General features: G+C 47.7%; 1 protein-coding gene across 2 annotated transcripts in view; it reads right to left on the minus strand.

Moving 5' to 3' along the window:
- ADGRB1 (adhesion G protein-coupled receptor B1) overlaps positions 1 to 22,549 on the minus strand; it is a 286,315-nt gene that overhangs the window by 105,614 nt on the left and 158,152 nt on the right. For both annotated transcript variants that reach the window (XM_062626900.1, XM_062626901.1), the window contains exons 15-17: positions 20,132 to 20,207; positions 15,579 to 15,681; positions 14,366 to 14,409 (exon numbers count right to left, since the gene is read on the minus strand). In XM_062626900.1, the coding sequence (XP_062482884.1) occupies positions 14,366 to 14,409; positions 15,579 to 15,681; positions 20,132 to 20,207 (223 nt within the window). The remainder of the gene's footprint in view (positions 1 to 14,365; positions 14,410 to 15,578; positions 15,682 to 20,131; positions 20,208 to 22,549) is intronic.

Genomic DNA, 22,549 nt, shown 5'->3' on the forward strand with positions numbered 1-22,549 from the left:
ATACTTGTCAATTATAAGAGGCACAAACGATGACTGTGCTGGATAAAGCAATTTATACTGAAATGTGTCTGTGCTGTCCTGTCTGTGGTTTGCAGCTCCATCCCTGGCAGTGTTCAAGGCCAGGTTGGACAGAGCTTTGGGTGACATGGTCTAGTGTGAGGTGTCCCTGCTTATGGAAGGGGGATTGGCACTGGATGGTCCTCAGGTCCTTTCCAACCCAAACCATTCTATGATTCTGCTAGTCAAAGGCACTGAGTTGTGATTCAGCCTTCCACACAGACTGGAGGGAGCAGGATTGGGTCTATAGCTCCCAAGCTGGGAAACTCTGAAGCAGCACTGAGACTCACTGAGATCATGGGTATTAAGCTGATAACAACAAAATACACTCACAACCTTCCTGAAACTCTCTTTTCTAAAGCCCAGGGGAGGCAAGGGACATGGGAATAAGCCAGCTTGTATCACCGCCGCAGATGAAATGCAGACTCTCAGAAGGAAGCTTTTATCCTCTGGCTCAGCAGAGCTGCACAATGCCAGGGTGTTGTCTCCAAAAGCCAAGCTGGGAGCTGGAGCCAGGAGTCATAAAAAGCCTGGGCTGGCAGAGGGTGAATAAGGGGGATTCCTGCTCCTGCAGCTCTCTCCATCCCATCTGGAAAGGGGAAGGAGAGGGGAATGTCCAGAAGATTGAAGCAAATGGGCATCAGCAATTGAAATTTCAGGGGCTGTAGTGGTAACAAGGGGTGATGGGTTTAAGCTTGGACAGGGGAAGTTCAGGCTGGAGATAAGGAAGAAGTTCTTCCCTGTGAGGGTGCTGAGGAGCTGCCACATGCTGCCCAGAGAAACTGTGGCTGCCCTCATCCCTGGTAGTGTTCAAAGCAAGGTTGGATGGGGCTTGGAGCAAGCTGCTCCAGTGGAAGGGTTGCCTGCCCATGGCAGGGGTTGGAACTGGATGAGCTTTAAGGTCCCTTCCAACCCAAACCATTCTGTGTTCCTATTAAATGAGAGTTTCCCAGATTTTCTCTAAGCAATAAACAGCAGAGGTTTTGGAGAGAAGGAAGTTTCTGGAGCCATCAGGGAAAGGAAACCAGTTGGGGAGAGATCAAAGGGGGTCCAAGTGTGAGTAGAGGGGTGAAGTTTAAGAGGACATTTAGTTTCATACTCAGAGGGCCTGAAAGGACAAAGGTTTGGAAACCACAGCACTAAGATGTGTGCTGCATTCTCCCCAGCACATCCAAATGCTCCTGCCAGCACTGCTGGCTTGTGAATCAAGCTCTTACACACACACTGAACAGTGAGTAGACAGGTAGATTAAGACCAAAGTGATGAAGCTGCTGGTCCCAGCCTTCACCCACTCAAGGGTAACAGAATAAGAAGAGTGGATGTGACAGCTCCCACTCCATCCTCCCGTTTGATCCGTCTTCCTTTCCTGAGATGACAAGCGCTGTCAGAGTGAAGGAGCACTGTTCACAGGCTCCCTGGCCACCTCTTGTGATTGCTTTCTTAAGAAGGAGGCCAGGAGAACAAAGGTTCTCCTTGCAAGTCCTGTGTTCAGGGGACCGGAGAGCAAGTCCTCACGTGGCTGCAGCTTCAGAGCAGCAAAAACGTCCTGAGAGTTACTGTCAGGTTTGCTGCATTTTGAAACCACCTTAACCATGAAAGCCCTAAAAGTGAAGTGATGCTGATAATTTGCCTTTTCTGTGCACCAAAATTCTCCTAAAACATCAATCTGGGTAAAGGCACTTGTTATAAAGGAACTTCAGAGCTGTAAGTGACCTAGAAATGGAGGGCTTTGTTCGGCTCCAGTTGCAACAACAGCACACTGAAGGCTGTGAAATACTCCAGCACAACAGTAATAGGAGTCATGTAAGTCCTGTTTCACTGCCACAACAGCTCTTTACTGCTGCTGAAGATATAACAGGCAGGACAATCACAGCTGCTTCCCAGATCCCAGGAGGAGCTGGCAGCGCTGGCAATTAGCAAAAGCATCTTTTGTACTTGTAAACTGACTGAATTGGGTGGCAATGAAATGGGAAGTGGGGAAATGCCCAATGTCATGATGCTGGTTCTAACAATACAGCTGAGACACCCCCGAGTGGAGGAAATGCAGCAGCCTCCAAGAAGTGGAGGATTTCTTAATCAAGTTCTGTCCCACAAACAGATGCACCTTCCTGTCATTTCAGATGTGACATTAGGAAGCATTTCTTTACCAAGACGGTGGTCAAACACTGGAACAGGGTTTCTAGAGAGGTGGTCAATGCCCTGAGCCTGTCAGTGCTTAGGAGGCATTTGGACAATGACCTTAATAACTGTTGGACTGCTCTGAAGTGCTCAGGCAGCTGGACTAGATGATCATTGTATGTCCTTTTTAACTGAAAATACTCTATTCTATTCTGTTTCGCCCTCTTTTATTCTAATTATAGAATCATAGAGTAGTTAGGGTTGGAAAAGACCTTAAGATCATCTAATTCCAATCCCCCTGCCATGGGCAGGGATACCTCACACTAGACCAAGCCACCCAAGGCTCTGTCCAGCCTGGTCGTGAACACTGCCACAGATTCTATTCTAATTCTATGCCAATTCTAAACCTATTCTATTCCACTCCATCCTATCCTATCCTATCCTATCCTATCCTATCCTATCCTATCCTATCCTATCCTATCCTGTCCTATCCATTTGTCCTCTCCATACCATTCCTTTTGTAGGCACAGCAGTGTCCTTTGTATCTGCTCCACTGCACCGAGCCAATGCGAGTTTTGAGCTGCAAGTTGTTTCCTCCCTTGCCCTATTACAGGAGCCTCCGTCAAAGCACATCCAATCTCCCCCCTCACGTTAAGCTGTTTTCCTTGGGGATGAACAGCAGATTCTCTGCTGGGACTAATCAGTGCAACTTTAATGACTGCCAAGATGCTTGTGCTGCAATACAGCCGCAGCTGTGTGTGTGCTACAGCCCTTCCTATCACTGCACTCACACTGGCTCCCCATGTGCTGGCATGTGTAAATTACACCTTAGGCATCAAAAATCCCTTCCCTCCAGGTAACTTTGCAGCTGAAGGATGATTTTTCCCAGCCAGGACCCAGATCCTGCAGTCACATTAAACACAGGGAGCTCCCTTTGCATTGCCATACGTGCAGGAGCTCTGGAGACTCTTCGTGAAGCTGACTTGATTTTAGGTGTTTGCATCGCAGTGCTCCGCCTTGCTCATCACTACCAGTAACCAAACAGTCCCTTGGCATATGCTGTTAAACATCAGCAAACTCTCCATGCATGGGATATGTGGACTGGAAAGGGCCTTCCTGATCACAACAAACTTCCAAGAGCAGCAATACAACTACTGGAGTTTTCACTTGAGCCCATACAGAAGATCAAGGGAAAAAACACCCCAACTGACAGTCCAAAGACCTGCAAACAGCCCTTTGATGCACTTGTGCCCTAAGGATGAAATCAGATAAATCATCACCTTCATATTGATAATCCCCAGGCCAAATCCTGTGGAGTGCCCTTGAAGCTGTCGGGAGCCTTGCTGAGGTTTGAAGGATGCTCAGTATTCCTTAAGAGTTGATATATGAGTTCAAACCACCATTAAATAAATAATAACCACAGCTAAAATAAGAGCAGCATTCTCCTGGCTCCTCACCTCCTCCGGGCTCTTGTTCTCCTAACACAGGACATAGTGAGCTTTTATTCCGAGCCACCAGCACATCCGTAAGAGAAGACAGGAGATCTGAGCCGTGGCTCAGCTCTGCTCCTCCTTGGTGATAGGGGATAAATCACTCCTTCTCTTTCTCCTTCCCCACCTGCAATTGACAGCAGTGAGGTTTTTGAGCCCATAACTCATCAATGCAATTATGACCCTTTCCAATCTGGTTTTAGCTAGTGGTAGGGTGAATATATCAGCAAAAGCTGAGGGGAACTGAAGTACTTCCCACCCACTTTGCTGCCTGCACCAGAGAGAAACACTGGGATGAAACCTGCAGGATTCACCTCAGGAAGATTTAGACTTTTGCTGGGTCAGGCTTAAGGCCACCAAGCCAAGAACCAGGCTCTGATAGAGGGTGAATTTGTTCTATGGGTCTCCATCAGAGTCATGCAGCAACCCCCCTGCCTGCCTTACCATCCCATCAACATTGCGCATTAAACCACCCTGAGAGGCAGTTCTGACCTAAAGCAGAAAGCAGCTCTGGAAGATTAATACACATGTTCCAAAGGCTCATTATTGTAATCGAATCAAAGTGTTTGCAAAGCCCTGGAAAGGGCCTTGACAACTCTGAAAATCACTATATGCCATATAATGGGGCTTTCTGACATTGCTGTGTCAGTTATTTTTCTTCCTGCAGCTCCAAACTGAGGGTTAAAGTGGATCCCAATAAATCTAATGGTCAGGGCAAAAAGGATGTGTCCTCTTCAGGAGGAGAGCTTTGCCCTTTGCCTTCCAGGAGAGCTCAGTACTGTGGATCTCCCTATGGGTCTCCCTTCCCCTACTCTCCCCATTCAGTCAGTAGGTTGGTTGCAAGACATTGATTGTCCCTGCAGTGGGAGAAACTGCTGTGCTCTACATAGAGACAGCTATAGAGTGGGCTGGATGCTGTGTGCATTTGCTAAGCTGCTTTACCACGCAGCTGAGAGGCCACCGTTAGCTCAGGCAGTGGGATGTACAGGCTGGTGTCTCGTGCCGTCACGCGCTCAGCCTTGCAGTGATTGCCCTGAGCATCCCTCGTCCTGTTCTGCATTGTGAAGACTCTAATTCACGTTGTGGTACTTGCTGCTGCTCACACAACCCAGGCATGATGGGCAGAAGAGGATGCGACATGAGCTCATCCTATGTGGATGACCAGTTCGATCCTAACGCTCATGTTTTGATCATCAGTTCTCAGTGATAAATATTAATGCTTATTTTTTCCTATTTACTATCACTTAATGCAGCTCCCGGCTCCAAGATTTCATGACATTTAGGAGAGCTGTCTGATGCTGTTAGCACAGCAGGCTCAGGGAAAACTGAGGCACAAAGCTTACACTGATTTACCCAGACACATAGAAAGTTCATCATTAGATGAAGGCTGTAGCCTGGGCACTGTGTCCTCCTTTCACTGCTGTGTTTGAGCAGAACACTTCATCTCCCAATGCGGTGCATGAGCAGTCAGGTGAAATAAAAGCATGCCCTTTTCTCCTCTTCAAAAATAGGGCCAAACTTCCCCCATCCTTATTCACAGCATGCCGGTTCTCTGCAATTCTCCACCACATCCATCAGTCCTACCCACCCATGAGCAATGCCACAGGTTCATAAACCTGTCTCTGCGCCTTGACCATTTCCCATCACGAAAATGAGAGCTCTGCAAGGTATCTGGGACTGGAAGAGGCAATATTCCCTATTCTCCCGCACCCCAGTTAGGTTCTTCACTGTGGGGCAACCCATTGCCTGGGCTATGGGATAAGTGCTGGTGGCTTTTTGTGACTGATTCACACAGCAGACAAGAGACACACCAAGGATACCAACTCAAGAGGGTTTTCTTCAGCCCAGTCAATAAAGAACAAACTCTTACATGGATACCAAGCCCCTCAAATTTAAGCAGCCTAAAATTATGATCATGGTGGGTGTTTCTGGCTTGCATGCAAATGAGGTTCATGGATTCACTTCAAAATGAGACATTTTAAGATGCTGCTGAACTTCTTTTTAAGTTTAAGAAGATCTGAAATTGCTTCAGTCTTGCAAAAAGGGAAGTTGGGAAAAGAAGACTGATTTGGATACTTTCCCTTGTCTTCTTAACACACACACATAGGATGCAACCTGATTGATTATCTACCTAGCATCTACCTCTGCTTTGGATTTTGTGGTTATAACACACCTCCTTCCTCACACTTCTGCAGCCCCCAGCTTCCAGCAAAGCCAAATGCTCCCAAGGATACAGGTTTGATATCCTCAGGACCTGCAGGTTTAGAGGCAGAACCACCTGTGAATTCCTGCTCTGTTTCCAAACGGGCTTTCTTGTTCTCATAAATGGAGAATAAAATCAATCCAGCAGAAAAAAAACATGGAGAAACAGTGACTACTCTAAGTTTTACACACAGAGGGTGCTGAGCATCCTGGTAAGTGCATGTGTTTCCCCCATGCACCTGAGCTTGCCTTGAAGTTGCTTCAGAGGTACACCCTGTCCACTATCGAGTTGTTGGAGTTAGAGCACACCAAGGACAGGCTTCAAGCTTCCTTAGCCTCCTTTTTTCCCCTACACTAAAAGGCCTGGAGCTGTGAATCAGAGCTCTCCACCAGCACATACAGAGGCCTGTGGTGTGTTATTACATTCTCAGCACATATGAGGTACAACACAGACAAGCACCAAGTGAAATGCAGCAGAAATGCACCAAAGGGGTGGACATGAAGTCCCTTCATGCAACCTAAGAATTCAAGATGCATGTCCACCACATGCCCCTGAAAGCCATCAGCAGCCTGTGGCCAATGGCTTCTGAAGGGCATGTGGCTGCTAAACTTGTCCCTTCCTATCTGCAAAGGGAATGTGAGTAAAGAGCATCTCGGCTTCAGAGCAAATAGCTGTAAATAAAGAGAGCAGGCAGGATGCAGGCAAAGCATGCAGCCCCAGGATGGCATGCACAGAATGCAGTGCAGAGGTTTGTGGGTGCACATCCCCCTGCACACACACATATACACACACATACATTCTATAGCTCCTGCATGCATTTAGACATGCATTGTGCACATGACTTATTACATGGATAAAGGATGGTTTAGGTTAACAGCTTTATTCCGGTACTGGTGTACTCTGTACACATGCACATTTGTGCTGTCCACACACAAACACCTGCATACAAATGCTTGCACTTGCAGATGCCTTCATACCTCATGTGTGACACACACCAACAACACCCCTGATTGCACACAAAAACACACTAGTGTGTGTTTGTACTCGCATGCAGGCACCAGCACTCGTTCCCACACATTCACCCTTTTGTATCCTTGCACTTATGCCTTTATATGAATACATAGCACACACATGCATGGACACACAAACCACCCTGAACCCCATGGTTCTGTGGTTCACAGTACACACTCAGCACTGAATTGAGGCTGGGAATCACACCACTGAGCCAAATACCCATTTCCATCCTCCAGGTCTGGCTTCTGCCAGTCCTATAAAGGGAATTAATTTATTCCACCCATATTCCTGACCCCTTTACCAGGGAAGCAAGTGAAAAGCTGGAGCATTTGATTCAAAGCCTCTGAATCCTCTCTCCTCTTCCCCTTTCCCTTCTGTCAAAAGCCATTAAACCATGCTCTGTTGGCAGGCAGCAGAAGCCCTGTATCGTGTTGCTCAGCTTCTCCTGCATCCTGTGCTGTGAAAGGGGCTGGAGAAGAAGCCAGCTCCTGCTTTGCCAATCCCACAGGCAGTGCTGACTGCTGGGCAGCAGCTCAGTAAAGGCCAGAGTGTGACTGACTCCTCTCCTAAATGGGGATGGGCATAGCCCTGTAGTCTGCTGGTACCTTGTGCCAGCTCCTTTGTGCTAACAGGGAACTGGACCACCTCTTTCCTGCAATACCTTAAGCCCAAATAACAAGGTATTCCCAGGAGAAGATGGCCACAGGGTAAGGCAGATGCCTGGGAAAATAGTGCTCTGGAATAGTTCTGCCTGATAATTCCAGCATCCCTATAGCCCAGGTCAAGCAGAGAAGCTAAATCCTAAGGCTCTGGAGGTGTGACTGTGTTTCATTGCATGAGACCTGTTTTGTCTGCTCTCACCCAAGGCTGAAATGGGGCTCCTGGGACCATAATTCATCTGCCAATGGTTGCACACTGCAAGTGCAGCCAGACAGGCTGAATTAGGGGGTACTTTTAACTGGGTTTAGCACAGGGGAACTAATGGGAATATTCAGATCAACTTCCCTGCATGCCCCTGTGTAGACAGGCTTTGCAAGCACAGTGTTGCCTTCTTTTACAGATATCCCCTCAATACCACTGCAGCTAGGTATATATATATGTGGGAAATATGTGTGTGTGTGTATATGTATATATATGTATGTGGGAAAGGCAGATTTGGAGCTGGAGCTAAAACTGAAGATGTTGGTTAAAAGCAATGGAGCTGGAATGGGGATACTGGCCAACCCCAGCATGGACACCCTGCATGGAATCACATGAAGGGCATGTCATTGGCAATGCTGATCCCCCAAAGCCATCTGGGTTGTTGCAGTAGAAAATAGAAAACATATAGTGTGTCATACACGGGTCCAAAGGGGAGAAAAGTGCACTGATTTCTCATGGGGCTATGAGGCTGTAGCAGGCTTCCCTTACTGTCTCTATCTGGGGGACTCATCTGTCTCTGTCAGCAGAGACAAGCTGTTACTTGTGTGCTTGATCTACAGTTCTAACAGGGCCATCAATGCAGTAGGTGATGGACAGCAGAGGAAGGAAGCAGTTTTTTGACTTCAGAAAGCTTTCCTTTAGAAGACAGACACTGGGAGATGGATCAACTTGTGATGAGCAAAAAGTGCCCATGGGATGCTATAGATACAAGCCCTTCTCTGTGACACTTTTCTGGACCTATTGTACCTTCCTTCCAAAGGAAAGCAGTGAGCAACCACCAAGACTGGGATTGTAGCGCCAGAAAGCACAGAAAACTTCCTTTCTCTTTACCCAGTGTATTAGGCGCTTTCCACAAGTAAGGTGAAGCCCATGGAGCCTACATAGTGTCCCGTTCCTCACGCTGCCTTGCACCATGCATCAGTGCATGACTTGCTTGTAATGGAACATGGACATGGAATCAGGAATTTAGACAGTTTGGAGATCAGACACTGCACATTCCACCCTGGAAACAGGAACTGGAGCCAAAGCAGCTGCACTGCAAAGCTCATGGGATGATTGGACCATAAACACCCCAAAGAGCATAGACAATTGTATTGACATCTCTTCCCAGGATGTTTTGGGGGCTCCTCTGAGTTGTTCCAGACGAAACAAGCTGCAGAGCTCTCCCTGTTGATAGCAATTCCTTATGAGCACCTCCAGTTCTGACAGCCCTTGGTCCACGCAGCCCTATCAACCATCCCCTTGAAGAACCAATACACACCCTACAGCTCAAGCGGTTACTGTCACACAAGCAGGACTGTCCTCAGCATCTAGGAGCTCTGTTTTAGGACCCTGTACAGGGACAGATGGATGGTCTACTTTGGCAGCACCATAAAACACTGCTCCATGAAGTTATGAACCCTTGTAGGAGATTTCTGCCTGACCTCAGCTGGGCATCAGGTCCAGCCTGGAGCCAGGAGGATGTGATTTAGCCTTGCCCCGCTAGGTCAGGCACTGTTCATCTTCTTCTCCATGCCTAACCTTGCTGTGCATGGGTCACCTTCCTGAACAGTGAGACCTATATTTCCTACGTTAGAGAGGTTAAAGGCTTTAATTACTGGGACAAATGATCTTTCCCAAGGGAAAGTGAGATGCTCTTGAATCAAATCCACAGACTCCCAAGACACTTTCTCTTCCAAGAGCAAAAAGCTTTTATGCAAATATGTGGAAGGCCTCCTTAAGATCAGTTATTATAATGTCCAGCTATAACCATGATCCTCTTGGAGATGGAGAAGCAGAGAATAGATGGTGGCTGGAGCATGGAGATCCTTTAAGAGCAAGCATTCCCTGTGCGATGACGAGTCCCCTGCCTGGGACCTGCTGGATGCCACCCTCTGCATGTATAGGATTGGATTTCATACCTGCATTGGTGTTCACCATGAACCAAAACACAAGACACAGCTGGCTGGCTCAGGCCCTGATGTCAGCAAAGCAGGGAAGGTTGGAGAGGACAACTGGCATTCACCTGTGACTGTGGGTCTATCAGGCAGCCTAAGCTCATGTTATCTCTCTAGGACCTCAGTGGCTTCTGAATGTTCCTTTCCATCTCACTACAGTCCTCAGCATTTGATTTGATCCCGCTCTCAAAGAACACCAAACCTCAGCTTTGGAGGTCTGAGCACACAGATTCATCATCCCCATGGGGCAGCAGTACTACTCTGTAACACTTACTAGCCCCTGCATCTTCCACTGCAGCCACGAAGCAATGATGCCACCACTATCAACAAACTTTGGCAACTGTCCCTTTGTTCCCATTGCCATGTTGCATTCTTGTTGTGGACCAGAGCAAGGCAGGTAAGCAACACAAACCTGGTGATGCACGAGAACATAAGCACGTAAGATGGAGGGGGACTTTTTACAAGGGCATGTGGGGATAGGACAAGGGGGGATGGCTTTAAACTGGTGGAGGGGAGACTGAGATAAGCTCTTAGGCAGAAGCTCTTCCCTGTGAGGGTGCTGAGGCACTGGCACAGGGTGCCCAGAGAAGCTGTGGCTGCCCCATCCCTGGCAGTGTTCAAGGCCAGGTTGGACACAGGGGCTTGGAGCAAGCTGCTCTAGTGGAAGGTGTCCCTGCCCATTGCAGGGGTTGGAACTGGGTAAGCTTTAAGCTCCCTTCCCTTTTATGCTTCTATGACTGAATCTATCTGCTTCTTCCTTCCTGTACCAGCATTAGAAAGAGGGAGTAGGAGGCCAGGTCCTGCCTGGCTTTTAACTTCAGCAGAGCTAAGCAGCTAATAAATACACCGGATGAATACCCTTGGAGGAGAGCCAGAGAATCCCAAATCATTCTCCCATTTCAACTTTCAATTTACCCAGCCAGCGCTATGCTCATTAATCACACTTGCAGCACCCAACACAACAGAAATTAGTCCCTGATCTTCTCCCCTCTTCTATCATGACATGACGAGTTGGGGGCAAGAGGAAGAGAAAAGAGATAGAGAGGAGCCACCCACGAATCTAAGTCACTGAGAGGGGCTGGGATTAATAAATCAAAACTCCATTGTTAATATTACAAGCTTAAATATCTATCTAAATGCAAATGAATGAACACTCAGGGGTTCTTCCTCCTTTTTAAGTGCTCTGTTCAGAAGCACTTTCTTGGAGGAAGCACATGGGCACATGGTAATTGTCTGCTCTAATTGCAATTTTACAGTTCAACCTTTCAAAGCCTATGGAATTTAAGTGGCTTTTAAAGGGCTGGGCACATTTTGGATGGGATTGAAAGCTCAGGTGGCTGCAAGAACAGGCTGGAGCTCTCATGTTGGGATTGCTTTGAGTTTCCTGCCTTTGAACCTGTTAGGTCGCATCAGCTGCAAGGGGTTAAATCCAGAGGCTGGTTCACTGGAATCAGGAGGAGTTTGGATCTGCAGCTTCAGATGATGGCTATGAACATAGGGAAGGACTCTCTGGCCAGCCAGCCTTGGAGCAGAAGCATGGAAAGCCTGAGAAAGAGCAAGCTTAAGAGACAGCATTGTCTTCCTAACAAGCAACACCACGGTAGCTTGGCTTGGGTTGTACAGAAAATGTGTCAGGGTGAATAACAGGTAGGAAAATGGGGCTGTAAAAGTCATTAAGTTGGCTAAAGCTGGGAAATGGCGTTTCCTGAGATTCACGCATTTGCACAATCATCTTATGAGACTGATCAGTGGGAAAACCTCCAACTCAATGAGAGAGGTGGCAGGAAGGAGATGATGGAAGCAAAAAGGGGAGCCACAGAAGTGTGGCTGAAACCCAGGGTTCCCTGGCTCAGAATCACTAGTCATGACCTCTACCACACACCAGGCAACGGGTCCAGGGTGCAAACAGGGGAAGTTCAGGTTCTATATAAGGAAAAAGTGTGAGGGTGGTGAGGCTGTGGCATAGGGTGCCCATACAAGTGGTAAATGCTCCATCCCTGGCAGTGTTCAAGGCCAGGTTGGACAGAGCCTTGGGTGACATGGTCTAATGTGAGGTGTCCCTGCCCATGGCAAGGGGTTGGAACTGGATGATCTAAAGGTCCTTTCCAGCCCAAACCATTCTATGGTTCTATGATTCTGTGAAAACCGTGATGCAAAACCCTTGACAGCTACAGTATTATTCAAGCTCAAGGTGACCGTTCAAGCCTGGAGAAGAGGGTTTGCATAGTTTGCCTTTTATTAGGCTTTCCCAGGAGGTGACATTAGTAGCAAATAAGCTTTAAGATGTTGCACAAACACCTTGGCAGCTCCCATTGCCAGAACAGAATCAGTTCTAGCTTTGGAACATCCCCTAGCAAAATCTGCTGACATCAGCATTCTGGATGGCTCAACTGCTTGAGATTGTAAGTGTTGATTGAATGCACTTGCAGGCGTGCACACACACACCCATCAACACACAGAGAAAGCAGAGTCTTAACAGCAACATGTGCACAACCAATTCGCTGAAGTTTGGAAACTGCCCTCGAGAACTGAATCACAGCATCAGTGCCAAGAAATTGCCCTCTCAACTCTTAGTGTTGAGCCCATCCTTCCATGCCACGATAATGCAAGGATTAAAGACAACACATTCCTAATACCCTGCACTCCCACAGAGACAACAGGAAGCTGAACAAGCTGCCAAACGTTGGAAGTAAAAATACAGAGAAGCCAGACCTTCCAGGGCAAAGCAGATGTGGCTACACTGAACTGGGCACTGTTTTGCCTCCAGATCAGCAATAGCATTCAAGCCTCCCAAGCCACGTTCAGCATTGGGCAACCCTTCATCTTTCTCATACCAGGCACATCTCAGTGCCAGCTCTGACAGATATGTACTCAGCCTAAATGCCCTCACTCTCCCTTCAGATCCAACCATGTGCAAACTGGGTTTTGCTCTTTTCTTGCTTAGATAACAGCTAATTAAAAACAGCTCTGTGCATGGCAGGGAAACCCCTCCATCCTTCTGGACATAACCCTCTCTCTAGCATGTAGAAAGCCAAAACCAATGAGATGATGTGCAGAGCAGAAGAGGTGTTGGTTCCAACTTCTGCCTTGTCTTGCCAAAAATGCATTTGTAGACAAGTGTTTTAATTGTATTCCAACATGAAGAGACAACAGATTTAGCAGAGAAGGCCAGGTCCTATCCATGCCACCTCCTGAGCCTGCCCATCTCTACACAAACCTCTATGCTGGGCTTGCCTACAGGCTCAGTGTGCTCTCTGGCATATAGGTAATGCAATAGAACCCTATTTAAGGGTGTATCTACATGCTGCCCTATAGGGCCACCATAGCCTCCCTCATCCCAACCATCTTCTCACGCTGGAGCAATATTCACTACAACAGGCACAGGGACTGATTCTGCTACAAGACGGGTGTGATTTCACAAGCAGAATTCCCTCTCAGTTCTTCAGCTTTGCTTTGGATCCACTCATACATGGGAAATTAATGACAGACCAACAAGAACAGTAAGCTGACTGTAAATATGTTGCCTGCCTCTTTGTTTATATGCTACTTAATGGAGCATAAAAGAATAGATTCATTTTTCAGATGCTACAGATAATAATAATAAATAATAATAAAGAATGCAGAAGTATGTGCCAAAAGCATGAAATCCCAAGGAGAGAAACTGACTGTAAGCAGAGAAGAAGCCAGGCCGGTCCTCCAACTGAGATACAAAAGTCAATGAAGTAAAACCACCATTAAATCAAACACTTCGTGTCCTTGTCAAGCTCATTCAGGATTTAAGACCACACTTTCAGAGTGTACTTTTCTAAGGTGCACACTCTCTGACAGCTACATCCCACATGGGATTTATGATCCTAACTGCTTGTGGTAACTTGGGATTTCTTTTTCCCTTGCTGACCATAACCACATCACCCAAAACCTCCTGAACAGCACCAGTCATTGCAGAAATCCTGTCAGAAATCATTGTACTGTATCACATAGATATATCATACACTCATCAGTACAACACATACTTCATCACTGCAGGCCATATTTGCAACAGCAGGCTCTGATTTTGCATTACTCTCCTTATGGTGCACAATTTGGGGTGAGCACTAAAGAGAGAGCCAAGCTCTGCTATGTTGAGCTCAATTTAGGGCAATCCGTGGATGACTCCACAGACCTGGCTCTCATTTCATGTATTCCTCATGTGGGGAAATCCAAAATTAGAAGAGTCAAAATAAGAGGCCTCTTTTGCAAAATGTAGGCTGGGGTCCAAAGCATCAAAGACAAATGCAAACACTCCTCCCTGTGAGCAGAAGCACACATGAGCATCTCTGTTAGGGCACTGAGAGACGTTTTGCTGGTGCAGGCATAGGATGCTCCCAGCATACAGGGTCCTTCATGAACTGTTCTGACAACATCTTTAAATATAAGACCCAGCTCAACTTGCACTAAAATACACAATAAGAAGGGATGCATTCCTTACCAAGGTAAAGGATTTTGCCAGCCCTGAAGGTGGACGCAAGGAAAAACCACGAGTAGAGACAGCAAGGGCTGAGACAGACTGCCACATCATTGCTAAAATTGTGGTGTTTTCACCCAAAAAGCCAAAGTAAGAGTAAAGAGAAACCCACAGAACTCACCCATCATTTTCATCCCACAGGATGCAGGTCTGGTTGGTGGTTCCCTGCCAGGAGACAAGAAAGGGAAAATGAAACAAATCAGTGCCATGCTGTTGATGTTTGGGGAGACTACAGTTAAATATGGAGGTCTTGTAGAGCAGCTTCCACTACTCTAAGCATGGTGTGTCTGTGATATACCAAATGGGCAATCACAGATCTCAGTCCTTAGAATAGTTTCTTTCATCCTTGGCTTGAAAGGCAAGACTGAAACAGGCCTCAGTTTGTTCTGCATCAACAGAACATGCAGAAGGATTTGACTGTATCTTTCCTGATTTAATTTACTGACTTTCTTCCTTTTTTCTCCTCTCCCACAGAATCCTTTTGCTGCTCCCTTCTGGAAAGTGGGCCAAATACAGCATGTGGTTTTGTGGGACATGGTGCTCAGAAGAGCCATATCCCTTCAGGAAGTGGTCAGGTGTCTTTAAAGCCCCCTAGAAGAGGTTTACCACTGACTCCAGCTGTGGCTGTCTTAGACCACCCTGGAAAGTCATTCAAGGAAAGTCCAAAGCAAAGACACAGCGGATCTAATGTTCATGTTGCAGAGCCTCAGGAGGGCATCTGAAATCCACAGGAACAGGCCTTGGGGTACGTAAATGTCCATCACATACAGTATCTATGATATATCTGTTTAGGGTTGAGCAGGGCAGCCTAGAGGGGATCTTCCACTGCCTTTCAAAGCACTGATCACAACAACAACAGTTGTAGCTGAAGACTGCAAAGAACATTGCAAGTACTAATAGAAACAACCTTTCCCTTCCTAAGGAAGGGACATGTTTTAATTAGCACACAGGCATTCTCCCTTGATTATGCCTGCAGTGAAGTGGTGTGAGTTTGGAACAAGCACTCCCATGTTCCTTGTGCAAGAAGTGCTGTCACCCTCCTCCTGCATTGGCAATGCCTGAGCAAGGAGTACAGAGTAAGGAAGGTTTTCAAGGCTGACCCATACAATGCATCCTTGGCAGTGAGCAGCAAGAGGACCAACCAACACCAGCCTAATCTCAGAGCAAAGCCAAGCGCCTCATCAGCCTGTGTTAAGGGAGACTGAAGGGTCTTATATTGGCAAAAAGGTCTTAGGAGCCCATCAAAACCTCCTCCTTCCTTGCACCAACACATTCTTGCTATGTGGAAGCAAAGACATCTATGGGATGGTGCAGGTTCCCAGGGAAACACTTACATTGTAGAGGTGGGAGAATTCAATCTCCAAGGGGGTGAGGAGAGACCGGGGAAATGGTTTCACAGTCACAGAGATGACTTTGGAGTTCAGAACAGTGCCGTTCCTAAGAGGAAGAGAGGAAAGAAATGCTTTAAAGGAGACTGAATTACTTCTGCAGAGCAGTGAATCCCAATGCATTTGTCACTGGTGGTACAAATTTTAGTGTAGACAGTGCAAGAGTTGGCCCCATTACTTTAAAATACCATCAAAGACACTTGCTGCTGGTGGACCCCATCCTCTGCCCGTTGAGCTCCCCTCATAGCCACCCTACATCTATTATTCCAGTAATCAGATCATTCTATGAACCACAAAGCCACTGGACTTATAGGTTGTATCTATCCCAGGAATAAAATGGTCCTGGACCCATTTTCAGCCCCTGACATGAGGAATCAGAACTCATGTGTTTTCAAAAGACCCCTCTGTTTTCCCTTTTAAAGGCTGCACTGCAGTAAATGCCAGGCAGGACATGGTACCTCTAACAGCATATCCATGGGGCAGCATTGTCTCCACTCTCTGAGGATTAAAAGCAAGTGGAAAGAGGCCAAACCTTTCCTGTTGATGTCTAAATGTCTGTGCTCAGACAAATACTCCAATAAATCTGGCAGCCCTGGGAGATCTGGCTGTCGGGAGAAGCAATAAGGGAGGAGATACCTCCCATACTGAGGCCAAAGCCTTTATAGGCACTTCTCTGGCCACTGAACATCTAAATACATAAGGGTTCCTGGTGTTTCTGCAGCAGGAAAAGACTTGGGTGTTTAAATAAGTGAAAGGTCCGCACAAAAAGCACTGAAAATGCTGCCCTTCTAAGATAACCATGAAGGAGTCAGCTGTAGAGTGGTACCCAGCATCAGGCAGCTCCCAGCCCTTTTGGCATCTATGAATGAAGGAAACCTTTCCTTATCCGAATCTCCACCGAATCTAAAGGCATTGGCAAAATTTTCAGCTTTCTTTCAGGGTGTTATCTTCCTTTTATAGAAGAATTAGGTGGAAAAGATTTGCACTTGCTTAACAGCAATAGTAGGTGCTTAGAAGCCATTATTCCACAAGCACCAGAGGGAACAATAACATTTTTAGCAGGGTGAAGAAAAAAACGAAAACATATATTCCTTAGAAAACAGCACACAAAAAAAAAAAGAAAAAAGAAGAAAGAAGCAATAAAGCACAAATATCAGTCTACAAAGTAAAGGGGGAAGTGAGTGGGAGTAAATATCAGCTCTAGGCTTTGAAATGTAGGCAGCTGCAGATAGGCTAAAAATGGGAGCTGCTGAAAAGTAAACACCAGTGCATGTCTTCATTAGTATCTGTTGTCTCTAAGGGACAGTTCGTGGTTCAGTGCTGTTGAATATTTGCACGAGCAGCCTAGATGACAAAGAAACACCCTTTTGAAGCCTGTGGACCAGGTGAAAATTGATGGGATAAACAAAAGCAGCAGCAGCATTTGATCCTTCAGCATGGTGAGTCATTAGTACACAGAATGGTTTGGGTTGGAATGGACCTTAATACCATCCAGTTCCAACCCCCCTGCCATGGGCAGGGACACCTCACACTAGACCGTGTCACCAGGCTTTGTCCAGCCTGGCCTTGAACACCACCAGGGATGGAGCATTCACACCCTCCCTGGGCAACCCATTCCAGTGCCTCACCACCCTTACAGTAAAGAACTTCTTCCTTATATCCAATCTAAACTTCCCCTGTTTGAGCCCATTACCCCTTGTCCTGTCACTACAGTCCCTAATGAAGGGAAATGAGTTGGACAGAAGGCTCTGTCCAACCTGGTCTTGAGCCCTGCCAGGGATGGAGCATTCACCACTTCTTCAGGCAGCTTGTGCCTGCAGCTCAGAACCCTCACAGTAAAGAACTTCTTCCTTATATCTAACCTGAACTTCCCCTGTTACAGTTTGAACCCATCACCCTTTGTCCTGTTGCTACAGTCCTTAATGAAGAGTCCATCCCCAGCATCCTTATAGCCCCCTTCAGACACTGGCAGCTACTCTGAGGTCTCCACACAGCTTCTCTTCTCCAGGCTGAACAGCCCCAGTGCTCTCAGCCTGGCTCCATACAGGAGGTGCTCCAGCCCCTGATCATCCTTGTGGCCTCCTCTGGACTTGCTCCAACAGCTCCATGTCCTTCTTATGTTGAGGACACCAGAACTGCAGACAGTGCTGCAAGTGGGGTCTCACAAGAGCAGAGGGGCAGGATCACCTCCTTCGACCTGCTGATTTATGAGCCCAGGATACAGCTGGTTTCTGGACTGCAAGTGCAGACTGTGAAGGTTTCTTCATGGCCAGGTAGTCACAGCAGAACCAGAAAATATCCAGGTGCATCCAAGAGCCAGGAAGTGCATCTGAGCTTGGAGGGTGCAAAGTCTGCACGTAGAGCATGACTCTGCTCTGGGGAGCCATGGCCCAGAATGAACCCAGGGAGACTGACTTCAGGGCAAAGAGCTGTGACAGAACGGACCAAAGGGATCCTGCATGGGAACAAGGAGATGAAGCAAACATCTCTATACACCCCTTCTTCTCAGGATGCCGCTGTACTGCTGGGTTCAATCCCACTTTGAGATGGGGAAACAGTTCAAAGGAGAGACACAAAATTGATCCAGGGGCTAGAAAATCAGACAAAAGTTTTATGCTGAGAGGCATGTCTGATGGTTTGCTGCATGTGGGGGAGTTTTCAGTCGCCCACCCGAAGGCTCAGTGCCTGGAAGTGAAATTCAGACAAATTCAGCCTTAAAATAAGAGATGATCTCCTAGAAGAGAAGGCAACAAAGCATCTGAGCAGCTTGCTGGGGGAGGCAAGAGACTCAGCGTCACGGGGAATCTTTCAGGAAGATGAGTTGTCCTTCCTAACAGCACGTTGCCATCCAGCTTCTGGGAACAAAGCAAAACACATCAAGATGTGGCTTGGACAGGAGTTCAGATGAGCTCAGAGGGCTCATAAACAGCTGTAAACATGTTGTTTGGTACATGGGCATGTCAGGTACCGGGCTGTTGATTCTCCAGCTGCTGCCCATGTCCTCTGCATCAGTGTCGGTATGGGACCGAGCACCACTCACCTCCCTGGCTTGACAAATCAGGTATTGTGTGTATCCCATCCCAGTTGTCACAGCTGCAAAAACCACAGGGCTCTCTGCATCCGAGAGGACAGAGTAATGTGTGGATCAGATAAGGACTTGCTGCTTGGGGGAGGTAAATGGGGACAATCAGGAACGGCTCAGCTGGTGCTGTTTGCTGAGCTAAATTAACATCACTCTGAATTGAATCAACATGGTCGAACCCAGGAACTTCTTGCTCATGTGTACCCAGGAACAGCTGCTCTCCTTTGTGGCTGGAAGTGTTTTTACCCTATAAGCAGGTGCTATACAGCTATATGGTTATTTTTAATGCTGTGCCCATTGCACGGTAGTGGAGTAAGAGGTACAATTCTGCTGCTGCTTCTTCTTTTATTTCTGTATTTCTTTTACTCTCCAGGACTCTGAATTTCTTTCAAAAAGGGACTGCCCTTTAATTAAGGAATGTCTTAAATCAGGTCTCCTGCGGGAATAGTGTTTGGAAGCTGTGGCTGCTGGTTATCAGAGCTCATTCACTGCTTGGCCACAGGAAGCTGAAATACCACTGGATCATTTGAGCCAATGATGTTTATTGCCCTTCTGATCTAATTCCCACTGCTGTAATGGAAGATATTACAGAATACAGTTGGCTGGCTTGCTAATTCCCCTCTGCACTCACTCGCAGCTCTTTTGCCACTGTCAGTGCTAAATCTGTAGGTATTTAAATGATTATCTGTGAGGAGAGATGCCCTGGTGTTTATGGCAAATGGGCTCACGCTAATCAGTGCAGAACAGATTTAGAAGGTGCCTTAGGATGGTTGATTTACTGCCTCAGTACCAGCTTTAAGGAAAAGAGAAGGAGGTAACAAGAAAGAAAGGGAGAGGAGAGAAGAAAGGGGAGAGCTGAGCACAAAAGCTTCAGTGCCTGAGGCAGTTTGCAGGCCTGGAACATGGTAGACATGTGCAGCCAGGCATGTTGCTGCTCTCCTCTCTTCTCTTCTCCCCAAGCCTGTCTTCTGCTGTGATGCTCTCAGAGGGCTCAGTGTGGCTGGCACCTCCCCGGCAGCTTGGGAGGATCGGGGCAGCTGAGCATTCCCCATCTGTCAAGCCTCCCCAGAATCCCTTGGGATGAGGAGGGCAGCATGAGAATCCATTCCTGGAGGGCAAAAGGATGCAGGGAAAGATGTGGCAGTGGCAACAGCACTGTGCCTCCCCTCATATCTGGGGTGCACGGTGTTGCATGTGGATGGAGGATACCTTCCCGTGAGTGATGTCTGTGATGCATGACCCTGTCCCTACCTGAACACACAGCATCAGTCAACGGGGTCAATGTATTTGCGCTGCAAGTCAAAGTCTGTCTTGTCATACCCTGCTTTTTCCCTGGAACACCAGGGCTCTGCAGCCAAAGGGATCATCGGGAAAAGCTGATCCTCAGCTACTCACCCTCCCCAGCAGCCCATCTTACCTCTGGAGGGAGAGGATGTTGCCCACGTTGCGGTACAGCACGGTCCCCACCACGAAGACGGAGGAATCATCCGATGCTGCAGGACACCAAAGGAAAGGGAAGATAACAGCACTGAGACAATTGGGATGCCACTGGTCCCCATGGGACACCCAGCTGAAGGATCAGGCTTTGCACAGAGGGGTCTCTGTTGTGGCATGGCCAATGCCAGCGTGATGATGGTAGGATGCAGTGCCTGTTGCCACCACACCGGGTCTCCATTGGCACCAAGGAAGGGCTCAGCGCCTTTGGGGTGACCCAGCACCCTGGGCATCTGCCCTCACACAAGGCTCACTCATCCTGAATGATTGCTCTGATGCTGCCCCATTAAGAAAACCGACAGCACCACAGCAGATGAATCTGCAGGGCAGAAAGGTCTCTTGCAGCCACCCAGAGGCACTCGGACCCGTCCGTAGCTATCAAGCCATTAGAGAGAAGAGCTGCATTTGGGCTGACAAGGGCAGCCAAGAAGGCGAGATGTCCCACTGTGCCTGGTGTGACCCCACAACTCATGTACCACCTCGGGAGGTCATGGTCCCAGATGAGCCTCTAAATCATCTGTGTGACCTCTGGGCACATCATTTGAACTCCTTCTCCTCCTTGTCCCCTTCTGCATCATGGTGTCCAGCTGAAAACAGCAAGATCTTCCCCATATAAAGCACAAGCAGCAGAGGCAGCCCTGAAGCCAAATTTGAAGGGGGAGAAAAAGCAAATGACTGGGTAAAAACAAAGGCTGAAGAAGGGGAATCACCCTGAGGAGGGGCTTCTCTGATGTCTCGTACCGTAGTTGAATCTATACAGCTCCCTTTCCATCAGTGCAGAGCAAACACAACTCTGCATGTCTACCTTCCTCTTTGTCAAAGTGAGCTCAGGTTTGGGATAGCTGGTGGAAAGATAACTAGGAGATACTGACAGACAGGCTTGCAGAGCAATCACATAAGCCTCAGTTCTTTTGGAAAGCTGGGACAGCCTTTTGGCCTTTCCCATGAATCCCTATGCAAACAAGGATCCTGCTGCCTTCAAAAGGTTTTCCCTCTTTATGCTCAGAAGATGCAGTAGGGCATTCACAGAAGCAATGTGCGCTCCCATGAGACTGTGAGCATGAAAAACCCTGGGTTATCACAGCACCCTCCCAAGAAGGCAAAGGATCCTGGTTGTAACAGAGGTGGCTAATTGCCCCTATTCCCTGCAGCCAAAGAAAGGTGAGGATCACAACTAGTAGAGGCGCATCTCTACTGTTAAACACTGAGTAAACCCTCAAAATGATATTACCAGTGTAGGATACTGAACAAAGCAGAGACAACAGAGCCATGGGTAGTATGCAGGAAACCATGGAGAAGTGAAGACCAATGGGAAGTTGGGTCTTCGGGGTAGATGTTAGCTTTGGTTTCCACAGTGACTACTGCTGGAGGCCCCTACAACAGCTCTGTGTGAGGATGCTTCTAAGAGAAATCTGGATAACAGCACCATGGGGCAGCAGATGAGGCCACTCCTCAGCCCCTTAGGATCAGCCCTGCCTATGTCTGATGCCAGCAGTTTTCCAACAAGTGATTACAGGTCTTCAAAGGTGAAGGCTCAACAACATCCTCAGACAAGCTGTAATAACCCTCCCCAACTTCTCCCAGGGAGTTAACACTGTCTTCAAGGCACAATCAAACACAAGGAGTGCTTGACATGGTCCTTGTTCTGCCACTGTTTACCCTTGGGGTGTTACTTGGCTGCTCTTGGCCTCAGGCTCCCCAAGTAGGAATGATGGCTGCATTGTTTCCATCCCTAATAGGGAAGCCCATGACAAGAACTCCTGGTACAAGAAGAAAAGACCACAGGTCTTCTGACAGCAACAACTCACAGTCTCTGGTGCAGCAGCCAGCACCTTGCTCTATCAAGCCACTAGGACCGCCCACAGCAAGCACCAAGGCATCTAGAAGGAGAACCCACCATTTCCCAGCAATAGGCCCAACTTAAGGGTCCTGCTTTTGAAAAGTCAGGGCTCAATCCTGTCTAACAGTAAAGTTCTCTGCCACAAGATGAGCACTGTGTGTTGGTTCCTGCGACTTCCATCCAGGTAAAGGCTCCAGCAGAGCATCCCAGAGTCCTTCAGATCAGCTTGACTGATGCACCCACTTCCACTCCACACTCTACCTCCTTCTCCTGTGGAGTCAGTGACCTCAGTGATAAATGCCCATGCATTTCATTTCTGACGGCAGTAATCTGCCGTAAATCCACAATCTAGCAAAGCTTGTCCATGCAGAAGACCCAGACCCATTGGTTGCTCAGCCAGCACTTACCCCTGCCCAGCACTTACCCACTTACTCAGCCCAGCACTTACCCCCCACTGCTTACCCTTAGGTGGCCCTATCAGAGCTAGATCCAGTCTTGGAG

Source organism: Pezoporus occidentalis, unplaced genomic scaffold, assembly GCF_034315485.1.
Source record: "Pezoporus occidentalis ecotype Australia unplaced genomic scaffold, CSIRO_AGI_Poc_V1 ctg3, whole genome shotgun sequence".
Taxonomy (NCBI): Eukaryota; Metazoa; Chordata; class Aves; order Psittaciformes; family Psittacidae; genus Pezoporus; species Pezoporus occidentalis.